General features: G+C 40.0%; 3 protein-coding genes across 7 annotated transcripts in view; 2 read left to right on the plus strand and 1 right to left on the minus strand.

Annotated features, from left to right (window-relative positions):
- Positions 1-1,988: 1,988 nt before the first annotated feature.
- On the plus strand, positions 1,989-11,432 carry rint1 (RAD50 interactor 1). Of its 2 annotated transcripts, XM_054752419.1 has the most exons (15): positions 1,989-2,252; positions 2,333-2,458; positions 2,893-3,008; positions 3,087-3,260; positions 3,338-3,478; positions 3,561-3,750; positions 4,613-4,723; positions 4,822-5,047; positions 5,123-5,260; positions 5,328-5,422; positions 5,745-5,849; positions 7,630-7,850; positions 7,932-8,112; positions 8,686-8,804; positions 9,670-11,432. In XM_054752419.1, the coding sequence occupies exons 1-15, from the start codon at positions 2,019-2,021 to the stop codon at positions 9,881-9,883; spliced, it is 2,391 nt and encodes a 796-aa protein (XP_054608394.1). In that variant the 5' UTR covers positions 1,989-2,018; the 3' UTR covers positions 9,884-11,432. The 2 variants fall into 2 exon arrangements, with proteins under 2 accessions (XP_054608394.1, XP_054608395.1); XM_054752420.1 differs by lacking the exon at positions 1,989-2,252 and having other exon boundaries at positions 2,440-2,458; positions 3,103-3,260.
- Positions 10,012-11,325, minus strand: nopchap1 (NOP protein chaperone 1). Its single transcript, XM_054752421.1, has 4 exons — positions 11,183-11,325; positions 10,957-11,025; positions 10,745-10,878; positions 10,012-10,673 (listed from the first exon to the last, which is right to left on the minus strand). The coding sequence occupies exons 1-4, from the start codon at positions 11,241-11,243 to the stop codon at positions 10,500-10,502; spliced, it is 438 nt and encodes a 145-aa protein (XP_054608396.1). The 5' UTR covers positions 11,244-11,325; the 3' UTR covers positions 10,012-10,499.
- Positions 11,433-11,691: 259 nt separating the features above from the next.
- Positions 11,692-14,389, plus strand: part of slc41a2b (solute carrier family 41 member 2b) — a 28,325-nt gene continuing 25,627 nt past the window's right edge. For all 4 annotated transcript variants that reach the window (XR_008573879.1, XM_054800962.1, XM_054800961.1 and 1 more), the window contains exons 1-3: positions 11,692-11,792; positions 12,401-13,031; positions 13,709-13,816. Coding sequence is in view for 3 of the 4 variants with exons in the window: in XM_054800962.1 (XP_054656937.1) it covers positions 12,495-13,031; positions 13,709-13,816 (645 nt within the window). In the remaining variant the exon portion in view is untranslated. The remainder of the gene's footprint in view (positions 11,793-12,400; positions 13,032-13,708; positions 13,817-14,389) is intronic.

The raw sequence follows: 14,389 nt of genomic DNA on the forward strand, positions 1-14,389 counted from the left end.
TTATAAAATTACATTTCAAATTTTAATTTTATTATATTATTAAATTAAATATTATATTTATTTATTTTGTAAAAACTAAAATAAAAAGTGATATATATTTAAAGCTTTGTCTTTAAATACAGAGCTTTGTGCTATTATTGGTTGTTGACACCCCTACTTTTGTACTTTCATTGGGGTTGGGCTTGTGGCATCTGCTCTATGAGCAAACTACAACTCTTGGTGGCTCAGTGCCGTGGGTGAGCGAGTGAGCGAGCGGGTTGAGGAGAGAGATATTTTTGGAGGTCCACGTCTATGGGGTTATATTTGTGCCTTAATTTTGAGGTAGCAAAGGCAGATTTTGAGCCGTATTAACGTGGAATAACTACCGCTGTGGTCTCAGGCACATCGCTGCGCTCTGTCACTCTCTCTCTGTATCTCTTTCACTTGTTTGGGTGTTCTTTTAGTTGTATTTCTAAAGTGTGCAACTGGCCAAAAAGAAATTGTGGGCTGCAAATGGCCCCCAGGCCACGCTTTGGGCACCCCTGCCTTACAGCGATGCAGACGTACAGAAAGTCATTTTATTGTGGAGGGCTACCTCTTTGTCTATACTGCCCTCTGGTGGAAGATATGTATAATATTATTACATCCATCTGTAGTCCCTCAAATACAGTTGTTTGTTTTTTTTACAGTTACTGTTTGACATACAGGAAAAAAAATCAGAGGCAAAAGAAAAGTATGGCATAGTTTAATGCGACAAAAATTGCAACTTTATCCTTTGTTTTGTTTGTTTCTCATAATATTTCAATTTTAAAGAATAATGTTTTTTTTTCTTTATGCTTCTAAAATTAAATCCTCCCCTCACACCCTCACAATATTATCACTTTATTCTTGTAAAATTACAACTTTTTTTCTTGTAGGATTAAAACTTTTTAATCTAAATATTATGACTTTATTCTCCAAATATTTCGACTTTTTCTGTAGGATTACTACTCTTTTTTTTTAATTTTTGCAGTTTTTTTTAAATAAATTTTAAAAAAATGTAATTGCACAAAAGACATCGACATAAGCGGTTGTCGACTTTACCAAAACTGAAAACTAGCCATTGCTTGCACATTTATTGTGACTTTGGCCAGAGATATAAGGACAATTTTTGCAGCTTCTTTTGTGCATATGATATTTTGTATTATATTTTATACTTTATCCAACAAAGCTGCTATGCTGATTGTGTTGTATGTCTTGACTACAATGACAATAAAACTTTTGTACCCGTGCAGATCTTTCTTCTGGTGTCTAAAAATCTAAAAAAAAAAAAACCAAAAACATGCATTTTGTTACGGTAGTTGCCGTAGTAGAATCCAGGTTAATATTGCCACACATTTATTTTCAGCATTACTTTGCACTGAACAGGAAGTCACTGTGTGCACATTCTAATGCTATGTAACTAAACAGTAGTTACGCTGCTGTTTTCGTTTCACGCCACTTTGCGATAATGATGATGTTAACAATACTACAGCACATGTCGACATAAACTGACCAATTTTTCAAATACATTCTCTCTTTGAGTCTCACATGTTATGTCTACAAAAGCAGTCTACCTTATGTGCTGTCCTTTTAAGTGTTGTCGACAGAAGCTTGACGGATTTAAGTGAATGCACCGTATTTCTAGAATATGCCCATGGCCACTTTGGACACCCCTGCCTTTATTGGCCCATAAAAATCACTCACACATTTGACCCTAACAGCAAAAAATGTCAGCTGCTGCTGTAAACTGTCATATGAATATGAATGTTTTTCCACTTTGAAAAGTCTGTTTTTTATAAGCCCAAACTATACACATCAAATATGAACAAAATTTTGTCTTCAGTATATATGAAATCCATCAACCCCATGTGGACCTACCGGTTCATTTGACTGGCGGCGAACGCACGTTTTTTAAGATTAAGTTACCGCCCACGGGCGACGCCGGGTTTAAAATCAAGCGTCCCCTCTTACACGTCGCATCCGTGGCACTCGCACAGGAAGTTTTGTTGACATCCAAGATGGCGGCGTCCGCAAATGAACAAAATACCACCGACCAACCATTAGAAGACTCGTTAAATTCCACTGTGACAGGTAGTCAGGACGGCGGCTGTTTATCACTAATTTCCGACGAGTTACGCGACTATGTGGTGGAGTTTTTGGACAAAGAGGTGGGCAGCGACGTCAAATCCCTGAAGAACGTTGGTAGCCTGCTGGATAAACTCAAGGAGGAAAACAGCTTACTGGAAGAACAGGTGATTATTTTTTAATATGATGTGATCATTGTATAATATAATTTACACGTTTTGGTCCTTGTGTAATGTACGTCCCTTAGGTCTTGACAGCGTCCAGCTCAGTGCCTCCTCAAGTGTCTGCAGCTCTGTCTGCAGCTGAAGTTGCCAGATGTTCTTTGGAGGAGCTGCTACAGAGAGAAAAACACATCTCTGAAACACTGCACCAGGTAGGTAACGTTTTTATTTTTTATTTTTTTTATTTTACACCTGTTCGTCTGTACAATAAGCATTTTCACCATTAACTGCACATTTTCCAATATAAATTGCTCCTTAAGGCATAGGGGTACTTGAGATTGTAAATGTACTACATACTGTATACACTATGCACAAAAAGATTGGGACATTAGGATTTCATGTCAAATTTATGATGAACGCAAAATGCACTTTAACCTTTACAGGTGAACTTAACCTGACTTTCATGGTGGTCCAAATTTATTAATGGCAGGCTGTATGTGTGCCTAATGTTGTGGCTCTTTAAATAACTTCACACAATTAAAATAAAAATGTACTTGCAGCAAAATGAAATAAATCAATATTTAAATAATATTTTCTGTTATATTTTCTATGAAACAGTTATGTGTGTTCACGATCGATCTTGTAGCATCTTGAGGAGGTCCGGCCTTGGATGGATACCCTTGGGCAGACTCTTAATCAGGTTGAGACAGTGGAGAGACACATGAATTACCTCCGCTGCCTTCAGCACATTGAAGAGCTCAGGTATGGAAAGTGGAATATTTCACAGCTGCAGCATGATGGCTGTAATGGAGTCAATAACAATGCACCGTACACCAACAGTGCCGTTGTCCAGCAGTGTCTGATGACCAGCAGTGTGTGGGAGGCCATCAGGGCTGTTGAGAGCATGGCTGTGATGGATGCCGGGCTGAGCCAGTCGAGATGTTCTCATCTCCGTGACTTTCTCAGAGAAACTCTACAGTTCTGGCACAAGATCATCAAAGACCGCCTGGCCGGGTAAACTACCGTCTAACGCCCCAGGACTGGAAAATACAGACATACAACATAATTGGTCAATCCTATGTGATTCTCAGTGATTTGGAGAAGGTGTTGACACAGCTTCACTGGCCGATCATCTCCCCTCCGACCCAGTCCCTGACACCCACTGCCAATGGGCAAGAACTCGCCAGCCAGCTGGAGCTGCTCGTCGCTCAACTGCTTGCCCTGCAGACACCGTATCCTTCCTTCCCTTTGGACATCCACTCTACATCCTGTGGCTCTCTCATACACCTGTAGTCTTTAACCTGCCCTTTCCAGTGACGACCTTGTCTCTCAGCGGACATTTGCTTCCTCGAAAGCTGAAACTTCCACCCAGGGTGCTCCTTCAGCGCCGCCTTCTCCTCAAGCTCCTCCTCTTTGTCTGCCCATCCAGATCATGCTGCAGCCACTCAGCAAGAGGTTTAGGTACCACTTCTATGGCAATCGACAGACCAACACCCTCAGCAAGGTTTGTCCTCCAAACAATGCATACTGCATGTACAAGTACAGTGGATGCCCGCATATTCGCAATTCAGCATTCGTGGCCCGCATAGTCACCAAAAAAAACAGTTCATTTGGCAAGTTTTTTTTTTTTCTTCAGAAAACCCAATCTAATGTTTAAAACAATACATGTTAATAAAGCATAAAATAAACACTTCAGCTAAACCGTGACTCCGATTACTCCGATTACATCTGTTCTATTGACCGTCTTTCATTATAATTTATTAGTGGTGAGTAACTATACATTGTACAATTTTAAAATGTCTTTTAATAAGTGTGTAAGGCATATTATAGGGCTTAGAATGTAACAAAATAAATAAATAGGTGGGAGCGTCCATTACTTGCATAATAACGGGGATCTAAATGCTGTAATTATGTAAATCACAAAGTCATTATACAGGGTATATAGCAACTTAATTTTGTGACTTTAATAATGATTGGAAGTGCATGAGAAAATACAAAGGAAAACATAGCTTTCATTGACCACATTATAAAAGTATATTGCACAACACAGCAGCAACACAACCAGTGTTGTCAAACTGGCAATGAGCAAACTTCTGATGATGAGTGATGAGTTCATTGTAAACAACAGGACGGCAAGTGCAACACACGAGTCTCTCACCAACAGCATGGTATCAACATTTAAAGCGCACGCAGAGGTAGATAAAGCCGCTGGATGCTACCCACTCATGCTACATCAAATGCAGCTGCCGCCTGTGGAGTTGATTTGGGGAAAAAAAGTTGTCACCAGTCACGGCTATTAAGGTGTTAATTGGAGGATTTATAGTAACCCGCTAGTGTATATGAACCTTGTATTTATGCATTTTCAGCCGGAGTGGTACCTCACTCAGGTGCTAATGTGGATAGGGAACAGCACAACGTTCATGGAGGAAAAGATCCAGCCCATCCTGGACCGAGCTGGTGCCACCATCATTGCCAGGGTGTGTATAAAAATATATTATTATAATGTAATATAATGTAATAATTACAAAATTAAAACACGGACAGAATGTATTTCTTAAATGATGTCCACACGCAGGTGGAGCTGTGTCGAGGCCTGCTATCTTTAGTCCAGGAGAAGGTGACTGGCGATGCATCCCGCCTGCTCTACGACGATGCGCTCTTTTGCCACCTGGTGGAGGAGGTGCTGCAATTTGAGAAGGAGCTGCGAAGCAACCACTCGTACCCGGCGTCTCTCCCCGGTCTGCTCCACCTCCTGCTGGAGGACGCCATCCTTCAGAAGTGGCTCACAGTGGAAAAGAAGAGTGTGTCGGCAAAAATCTTACCCGTCAACTTAAAGTTGGCCTTTCTAACAGTGGATTTACTGGTTGTATGCGCAGTGGCCGTGGAGAAAGTGGACGCCATGCTGTCAGCCGAGGGCGCGTGGAGCTCTCAGTATAAAGACATCCGTGACATGGATGAACTTAAGTCTCCGGACTGTGCTGAGACGTTCATGACTCTGCTCCAGGTTATTACGGGTAAGACTGACCTTTCTGTGAGTAACACATTAGTGTGTTTTTAATTAAATTAACCTTTTTTCCGCAGACCGCTACCAGGCTTTACCCTGTGTCTCTGCACAGCTGAAGTTTCTGGAATTGCAAAGAGAACTGGTCGACGACTTCCGTATACGACTCACCCAGGTAAGAATGTCACCAAGACTAGACAGTATATTCACTTGCCAAAACATCAGGACTAATCCTTTTGAAAAGGACATTTAGTATAAGCATATTCATATTAGCAGCAGAGATATTTTCTGTTCACTGATAGGCTGAACAAATGAATTACTTTGAACAATTACTATACTGAATAAGTTACCAAATGATTGGCAAAATGTAATGGCAGTGTTGAGGATCCCTTACCTTTCTCTTAGGTTTTCTCTCATTTTACAGTAAATTCAACTACTTTTAGGTAGATTTTTCAGTCTTGGTGGTGGCCTGCATTCCATTTTTTTCTCTTTCCTAGGTGATGAAGGAGGAGTCACGCTGCCCGCTCAGTCCGCGCTACTGTGCCATCCTCAATGCAGTCAACTACATATCAACCATCCTGACAGACTGGGGAGACAACGTGGTATGTTGGTATTTATTTTACATCATTCCCAACTGGATGTAACACTTCTTTGTCTGGTCCCTTCCTTTCACGTGGCAGCTGCGCTAGAAGTTGGGAATGTCCCAGTAATTATATACGTTTGGTTTATGTAGGCTACCATAATCACACAATGAAAGGCAGTGGTTAACTCATTACAGTCACCCTTGTTTATCACGGTTAATTGGTTCCAGACCCGACCGTGATAAGTGAATTTCTGCAAAGTAGGATTCACTGTTATTAAATGGAATAATTTTGTAATTACGGCATAGAAAACCTGTGTACGATCTTCTAAATACGGGTTTTAACATTACTAAAGCCCTCGAGACATGAAATAATACCCCTATTGTCACCTTTACATTTGTATTACCCAATATAGTCGATATAATCAGAGAAAATAAGACATAGTGAACATAAAAAAAAGATAACGTAGACTCACACATTAGCAGTTTCTTTCGGGACAGTGTACTTCCTGCAGTGGATATTGTCTAATTAATGTACTGTAATGGGGGATTTAAATGGCTTTACACTCGTATTACCCAATATAATATACATAATAAGAGTAAATAAGCCATTTAAGATGTAAACAAAACTCCTGCTCGTGTGTCACTGTAACTGTGTTCCCTAGGGAACTTTGGTGGCGGGAGGACAGGAAGTCGGACGTTCAGGGTTCAGTTTTAGCTTGTCGTGGGTTATGGCTCCAACAGTAGTCCGTGTTTTCGTTATGATTAATATGTTTTTATTATTCTGAGTTGATTGAAGCCTGCAATAAATGCCTGTTCTGGCGATCATGTCTGATGCTTGTCTCACAGAGCAATTACTGACATCTAGTGGCCAATGTAGAATACTAAATTCATAATTCAAGTGCTTCTTCTGCCTTGTATTTGTATTTTAGTTCATTTAATTAGTTCATTGAGCAATTTGTATGCTTGAAAATGCTTAATTTAGGCCAAGAATGAGAACAATTTGCTTCAATATGCATTTTTTTTTATAGTAGGCTGTATTCCAACGACAAAACAGTGACCATTTATTAATTAATTTAAAAAAAAAGGAAAGAGTGAGGACGTGATGTTTGAACCACAATGTAGCAAGGGACGACTATTATTTTTATTATTATTATTATTATTATTATTATTATTATTATTATTATTATTATTATTATTTTAATAATGATATTTGCACAAGATAAAACGTATACAGTACCTTGCACAAAGTAAGATTACACTAACTAAAACTACAAAATACACCAAATTGTGTATCAATAGTGAATATTGTAATAAAAAAAAAATACTTCAATTTTCTTTTATTTAGGAAATGTTATTTATTTATGTGCAAATAAAAAGCAAAACATTTGTTTTATATATGTTTTTGTTGGTATTTTGTTATTGTAGATTATTTATTTATACAATTAATAATAATAATAATAATTGTGTTATGTAAAAATGTATATACAGTATATGTATCTACTATATATATTTACTATAGACATATACAAATCTAGAAAATGGATGGATGGGTACACAAATCTTTATAACATATTTTTACTTGTTATTACATTCATGAATAACATTCATAAATGTATTTATTTATTACATTTATATCATTTTTGATACTGATAAATCACATTTATACGGTATGTTAGATTCTCTTTCCATATAGAAAATATGTGTTGATTAGAGAACATGCAGAACTGAGCTGCCACATGACGTAGCATTTGCGTTTAAACGCCCCCCCACACACTTTCTTTTTATCCTTTCTGTTGCAGTTCTTCCTGCAACTTCAGCAGGCTGCAGTGTCCCTCGGCGATGAGGCAGTCGTGGGAGGCCTCGGGATGATGGAGATGGGTCGCCTGGCTTCTCTGGAGGGCTCGCTGTTTGAAGGTCTGCTGGCCTTGCTGGATCGACTCAAAGGTGACATGATGGGGAGGCTGCTGGATGGAATCATGAGAGACATCACAGAGAAAGCCACAGCATACTGCCAAGACAGGTGGGACACACTAGCATCAAAATCCCCTTCAATAGCCTTAGCTTGGCATTGATCTCCTCTGTTGCTCTTTTTTTGGTGCAGGTGGTTTTCTCATCCATCCCAGCATGACATGTCTGCCATGACTTTGTCCAGTTCTGCATGTCCCATGATGCTTTGCATCAGGGACAGTCTGTTGAACCTCCACCAGGTCCTGAGTTTGTCTCTGTTCCAGCTGGCTTGGCAGGGCCTTGCAGAAAGACTTGACAGTTTTCTGTACCAAGAAGTAAGGCCAACAAAAGCGTATAAAAAGTGACTACACCCCTCACATTTCAGCAAGCCTTTTATTATATTTCAAGGGACAATAGTATATAAAATAAACTTGGATATACTTACAGAGTAGTCAGTGTACAGCTTGGAAAGCAGTATTGATTTCCTATCCTGAAAATAACTCTACACAAAGCCATTATTGTCTAAATACGGGCTGGTATATAAACAGTCTTGTTACATGTGGGAATTCATGTTTCAATGAACTGCAGCACTCATTCAGCCCCAGACTACCACCACACATTTATCTTGCTACTTACTTGTGTTGCCAGATATTTAGACAATAATGGCAGCGTGGTGTGTAAATATCTGTAAATCTATACTACTATACTGGCCATACACTGACTACTCTAAGGTATACCCAAGTTTCATTTCTATAGTACAGAATATAAGATATACTGTAATAAAAGTTGTTGCTGAAATGTGAGTAGTGTACTCTGTTTTTATGAGATGCTGTACGTATTTATGCAAAATATATTCACACTTTTTACTTACCTTTTTTTTCCTGTATTTTATTCTATTTTTCTTTCAGCTGATTCTGTCTAATCATTTCAGCGATGGCGGAGCGGCTCAGCTTCAGTTCGACATGACCAGAAATCTTTTTCCTCTCTTTGGTCACTACTGCAAACGACCGGAGAACTTTTTTAAGCAGTAAGTGTGCTGGTAGATCACAGCATTTTAGACACTGCTTTTACCTTCATCAGTGCTATAGGAAGAGGAAATCAAAGCCTCTTGTACGGCCACTAATCATAAAATATGCAACAAGCATATGTACATGTACAAAGCGGACATGTCTCGCACATACACCCACAAAAATAGGAATGTTAACGAGAAATATAGATGATACTACTATTGTAAAGGTATTAAATTAACAATGTATAGCATAAATGCTTATTTACCTATACTGCAAAAATGATGGCGTGTTAATTGGAAGCAGGCAAAACTTGACAGTTTATTTCTGGAAAAAAAAACAGACAACTTCATTTTATAGCTTCAATAATGATTAGGAGTGCATGAGAAAGTGGTAATGAAAACTTCTCTCTTTGACCACATAGCCATTTATTGACAAGTATATCCCACAACACAGAAGGAACAGAACCAATGTTGCAATAGCGGTAAGGCGCGAACTGTACAGCCAGTGTTAATAGAACTGATGACTTCATTGTAAACAACAGTACAAGTGTAAGACACTTGCGTTTAAAATACTTTAAAGCGCATGCAGAGGTGGATAACCACACATGATACTTCAAATGCAGCTTCTGCCATCTTGTGTTTTTTTTTTTTTTTTAAATGAACACATCAGGAGGTTGCCTACAGCTACGGCTGTTAATGTTTTGGCAGTGGCGTAAACCTTGAGGTGGTTCTAATATATTGTGAACAAATACAACAAAAATACAATCATAAATCATCTGGTGTCATAAATATATTGCATATGTATTAAGATTTTTAAAAGCATCTTATGTCTGTATGATTTGATGTATGGAAAGAAAATAATCATCAATGTACTTCGCTACAGTGTCAAGGAGGCTTGCATCATCGTATGTCTCAACGTGGGCTCTGCCATCCTGTTGAGGACGCTCATTAAGGAGTCTGAGGAGGAGACGAGGGATTGGACGGGGAGGGATGACCCTTCACCGCAATCTGCGTTGAACGAGTTGGGCGTTTACTACTTGGCTCCCTGTGATGTCTTCATTCTCCTCAACCTCAGAGCCTCCTGGCCTGGACAGTGACGTGTGTGCTTTATGATTTAAATCAAGATCAGTATGCAACCCATTTTGATACTAACAAAACACCTATCGACTTGATCTGAAGTGATTCTAAATCCACCTTCAAGGAACATTTGCACATGAACCCAAGCTGGTGTCGATACTTTTATTCCAAAAATCATAAGACTTTTTAAAGCTAGATGCACAACTACAGTCCTGCTTTTTTTCCCCCCTCGAGACACACCGTAGCAATATTTTCAAGCATTACTATCAAAATGTCTTTTTAAAAGGCAAAAACAAAACAACAGACATTACATGTACAAATGATACTCTAAAGCATTGTTTCCCGATCTCTATTGAACCAAGGCACATATTTTACATAAGAAAAATCACACCTTGACTTATTCTGTTGTATGAATGGCAACAGGTAGCTAATAATGTACCTTCTGCCATTTAGTGGAAGAGCATTTCATTGTTACATTTCATTGGTGAAATTGGATGCCGCGGCCAAAGCGGTTGGGAATCACTGCTCTAAAGGCGCAAACTGTTCCCATGGGGATGAGGAAGCTCTGCATCTTTCTGTACAAATACTTTTTTCATCAACTTATAGAAGTCCCATTGATGGTATAAAGTCCTACATCTAGTCCACTGGCTGCTCCACAACCTGGATGTTGATTTTGTCCTTATTGCCTCTGTTGTGTCCTGGTAGTTTGAAGTTCTCTTCAGTTAAATCACTCTCATCATGGGAGTCCTCATCAGAGGCTGATGCGTCCTCTTCATCCTCAGAGTCGCTGAGCTCCACCAGCGCAACGTCCTGGAAAGATGGCAATACATTCAAAATACTCGAGATAGAAAATACATTCGCAAAACGTGCTTCCCACTCACCATCTCTATCACTTTTTCCGCCTCCTCGACATTCTCTATGTCGAAGTGTGCTGCAGAAGATCCCTCCATCTGCTGCTTGAGCTTTTGATTGGCTTCTGCAATCTGCGGGAGGAAACTCTGCAGACGCCCCATCACTGACACCAAACAAAAACATAAACCATTATTTCTTCATCTAAGCTCAGTTGCAAGCTACAATGCAAAGCACATCTCACCGCTGCTTGGTGGAACCCTTTCAGTCTTCAGGCCAGTCGCTGGTTTAAGGAGTAACTTCTCAGAAAGACCTGTGACGTAATTCAATAAAAACAAATATGCATAGTGTCGATTCTTTACAAATAGCTAGCATGTGTTCCAATAGTAATGCTACGAGCTAACGCTAGCCCCTCTTCACGCCAGAACGTCTAACCTCCCTTCTAACATCAAAGAAAAAGCTTTACAAACCTCCACCACTGCCCCATGACAGCAAATCCTGGGAACTCGATTTATTTGTATTTTTATCCATCGCAAAAGCGACACGACTACAAAACAATCGTTACATGTGTTGTTCGTCAACACAACATCCGGGTTGAAGGCATAACAAATAATGCTGATGTTCGAGTAGCGCCCTCTATAGTTTGAGAGTAAAATGACATACAGCTACGACTGTTGCAAATTGTTTTTCGTAATTGATGATAATTTAACAAATACAAAAATAAAGTAGACATCTCTAAAAGTAAAAAATGAGAAACCAGTGTGCTTTTTTATTCATGACAAATGCAATATTCAATACAAGCACGTCTTGTGGTGTTTTATTTCCCTACCTTCAATAACATGTATATATGTTCATACGTTTTTCATGAAAATTTGCATCCATAAGATGGAAAACATGAAGCGACCGATTACCTTGCACTAACATAGCCTGCATCCGTTAAACGACAAAGAAGCAGCAGAAGAAGAAAAAGACCCATCATCTTGTCATAGACGATCTTTGGCCGTGACGCGGCTGCTGTCATTAAGGGAAACTACGCTAGCATCTTCTTTTTTTCGGATGAGATATCGACGCTTCGCAATGGTAACTTTCTCAATTAGCGAAATTCAACTTGAATAACAAGTATGTGGTTGTTGTGTGTGCTAAATAGCCACTATTTTCTGAGTAGGAGTAGAGGCGGTCCAGCATTTTTTTTCTACACAGCTAACGTAGCTAATGCAGCACAACGCCAGCGAACATAAATACGGAATGACGACTATACTGAATGTTCGTAGTGCGAAATTGAGTAAAAACAAACATGAAATGTGACGCTTTTACACTTGATGTGTCAGATATTTTAAACTAAAAAAATGGGCCCGAATCGTGCTGGTGCTCCAATGACTTCAAGGGCTGCGTATAAGACTTTTTGGCATGGGTGTCCAAAGTGTGGCCCGAGGGCCCTTTTAGGCTTGCAGTTAAAAATGCAGCTAATTCATCAATAATGACATTTATTGTCATATGTTACACTGATTTACTTTGTTACCTGTAACACACTGCTAATATGTTGTTTTGTTTAGGTAACGTACTGTATATTAACCTACAGCCTCTGCTGTTTTATTTAATCCTAATCCATTACAGTCCAGGTTTACAGTTATGTTCTTGATAGAAAATTGCATACGTGTATCATTTATTTTTGGTGTATTTTTTTGCAGACTAATGGCCCACCTATACCTTTGTAAATCACCATCGTCTGACACCTGTAGTCTGGCTAGTGGGAGATGAGACACTGTTGTGCAAGGACCCATCATGAGTATCCAGAGCCTAGGAGGAGCATTAGGGGAGTCCCTGGGCTCTAGCCTTACAGTACGCATGAGTGGGGCAGGTGGTGGGCGGAGTTCTTTCGCCTTAAAATCGTCAAGTCGGATCACTTCGCTTCTCCAAACAATGGTGCCAACTGGGTACAACAAACTCCAGGAGGAGCGTCTGGCTATGGTGGACCTCGGAGCTAAACCTGAGGCGACCTCGCTCCAGAACGGCTACAGACAAGAAGCACCGCCTCACCTAGAAAGCCGACGGCTGCTGGACCGCGCATCTCGGTCCTCTGTGACTTTATCAGACTCTGGAGATGGGAGCTACTCAGAAATGGTGCCCATGTTGGCAGAGAGGAGACTGTCTGGAGAGGAGGCTGATGAGGATGAAGATGAGGAGGAGGAAAGACTGGAAGCGCCGGTGCATATCCTGCCCAAGGAGTCGCCTCTTGCTATGGCTTTGCAGATCATCGTGCCTTTCCTGCTGGCTGGCTTTGGAACTGTATCAGCTGGCATGGTGCTGGACATTGTGCAGGTAAGATGAGCTACAATGTAAACTTAAGCTTTGATTGTCAAATTGCGGGCTCTGTTTTTAAAGATAAAAACAACAATAAAAAAGTCACTATTTATACAAATTTGGTGACCATCTAGAACAAACAAACATACTGTATATAACATGGTATTTTTCCCCCCGGGTTGCTGGTTGCTTCTGCGTATACACCCTAAATTCAGTCTGATAGACCTCATGGAAGTACTTTATGTCAGATGTTTTGGGTTGGCATCTATGAGCAATGTGTCAGATTATGAGGGCATCTCTTGTTCCACATTTTTATTTGGATTTATTCTAGATTCTGGCTTGGCCATTCCAACACTTCTTTTGATGTTGTCATTCTTAATTTGGCAAATCCTGTAAGTTCACTTATAGGCTTTCATCACTTTTGCTGATTTACTTCCAGGGAAAATGATTGAATGACAGAGGCTGTCGCTTGCAGGTACATATGCAAAAGGATAAAAGGAGACTGTCATTTGTAGAGTCAAACGACTTTCTAATAGAAAGATTAAAGATTGAAGGCATTTGGTTCAGGTTCAAGATGCCCCGTAGAGGATTCTTAGTTAGAACCTCCCCCAGTTGCTCTTTCCTTCAACGTAATTGTCTTTTTGTGATGCGTTCAGTCAAATAATACATGCCTTGCTCCCTATTCTTGCCCACAGCACTGGGAGGCGTTCCAGTACATCACAGAGATTTTCATCCTGGTTCCGGCTCTGCTTGGCCTCAAGGGCAACCTGGAGATGACGCTTGCCTCACGCCTCTCCACGGCGGTTAGATTTAAAATACACACACACACACATTTGTTATTGCATTATTACAGTGGAACTACTTTATGTTGACGACTCTTGGACTGGCTGACTAACGTCGACATCGGCGGTTGATGACGTAAATGAAATTGAAGCCAAAACTAGCCAGAGTGTTTTCCGCAGGCCTACAAGCTATCTGTGGGGTTTGGTTGTGGTGGTAGAAAAAAACTCAGACTGAGCGTTTGTGTGTGGATGGGTAAAACTAAACATGCGATATTATTTATTTAACAACATATCATGAAGTTATTGACTTACGGGTATTGGTTTAATTTGTGTAGCGGTAGTTGTGCATTATAACACGCCTTGAGGAAAATCTGCCCCTTTTTTTGTACATATAACTCATGTTCTTTTTGTTCCGCGTATCCTTGCTGCAAACAAAATCATAGTGTCAGTGTGTGAAATACCGACAGCTTGTCAGGCTGCATGCATACCGCAGCTTAGCCGCCTTTGGTGCAGCATATTTACTTTTTGCTATGTTTTTAGGAAGTACAGTATTGAGGATAGCAGGGTGGAAATAAAAAAAACAATCAAAGATTG

Source organism: Dunckerocampus dactyliophorus, chromosome 15 (genome assembly GCF_027744805.1).
Source record: "Dunckerocampus dactyliophorus isolate RoL2022-P2 chromosome 15, RoL_Ddac_1.1, whole genome shotgun sequence".
Classification (NCBI taxonomy): domain Eukaryota; kingdom Metazoa; phylum Chordata; class Actinopteri; order Syngnathiformes; family Syngnathidae; genus Dunckerocampus; species Dunckerocampus dactyliophorus.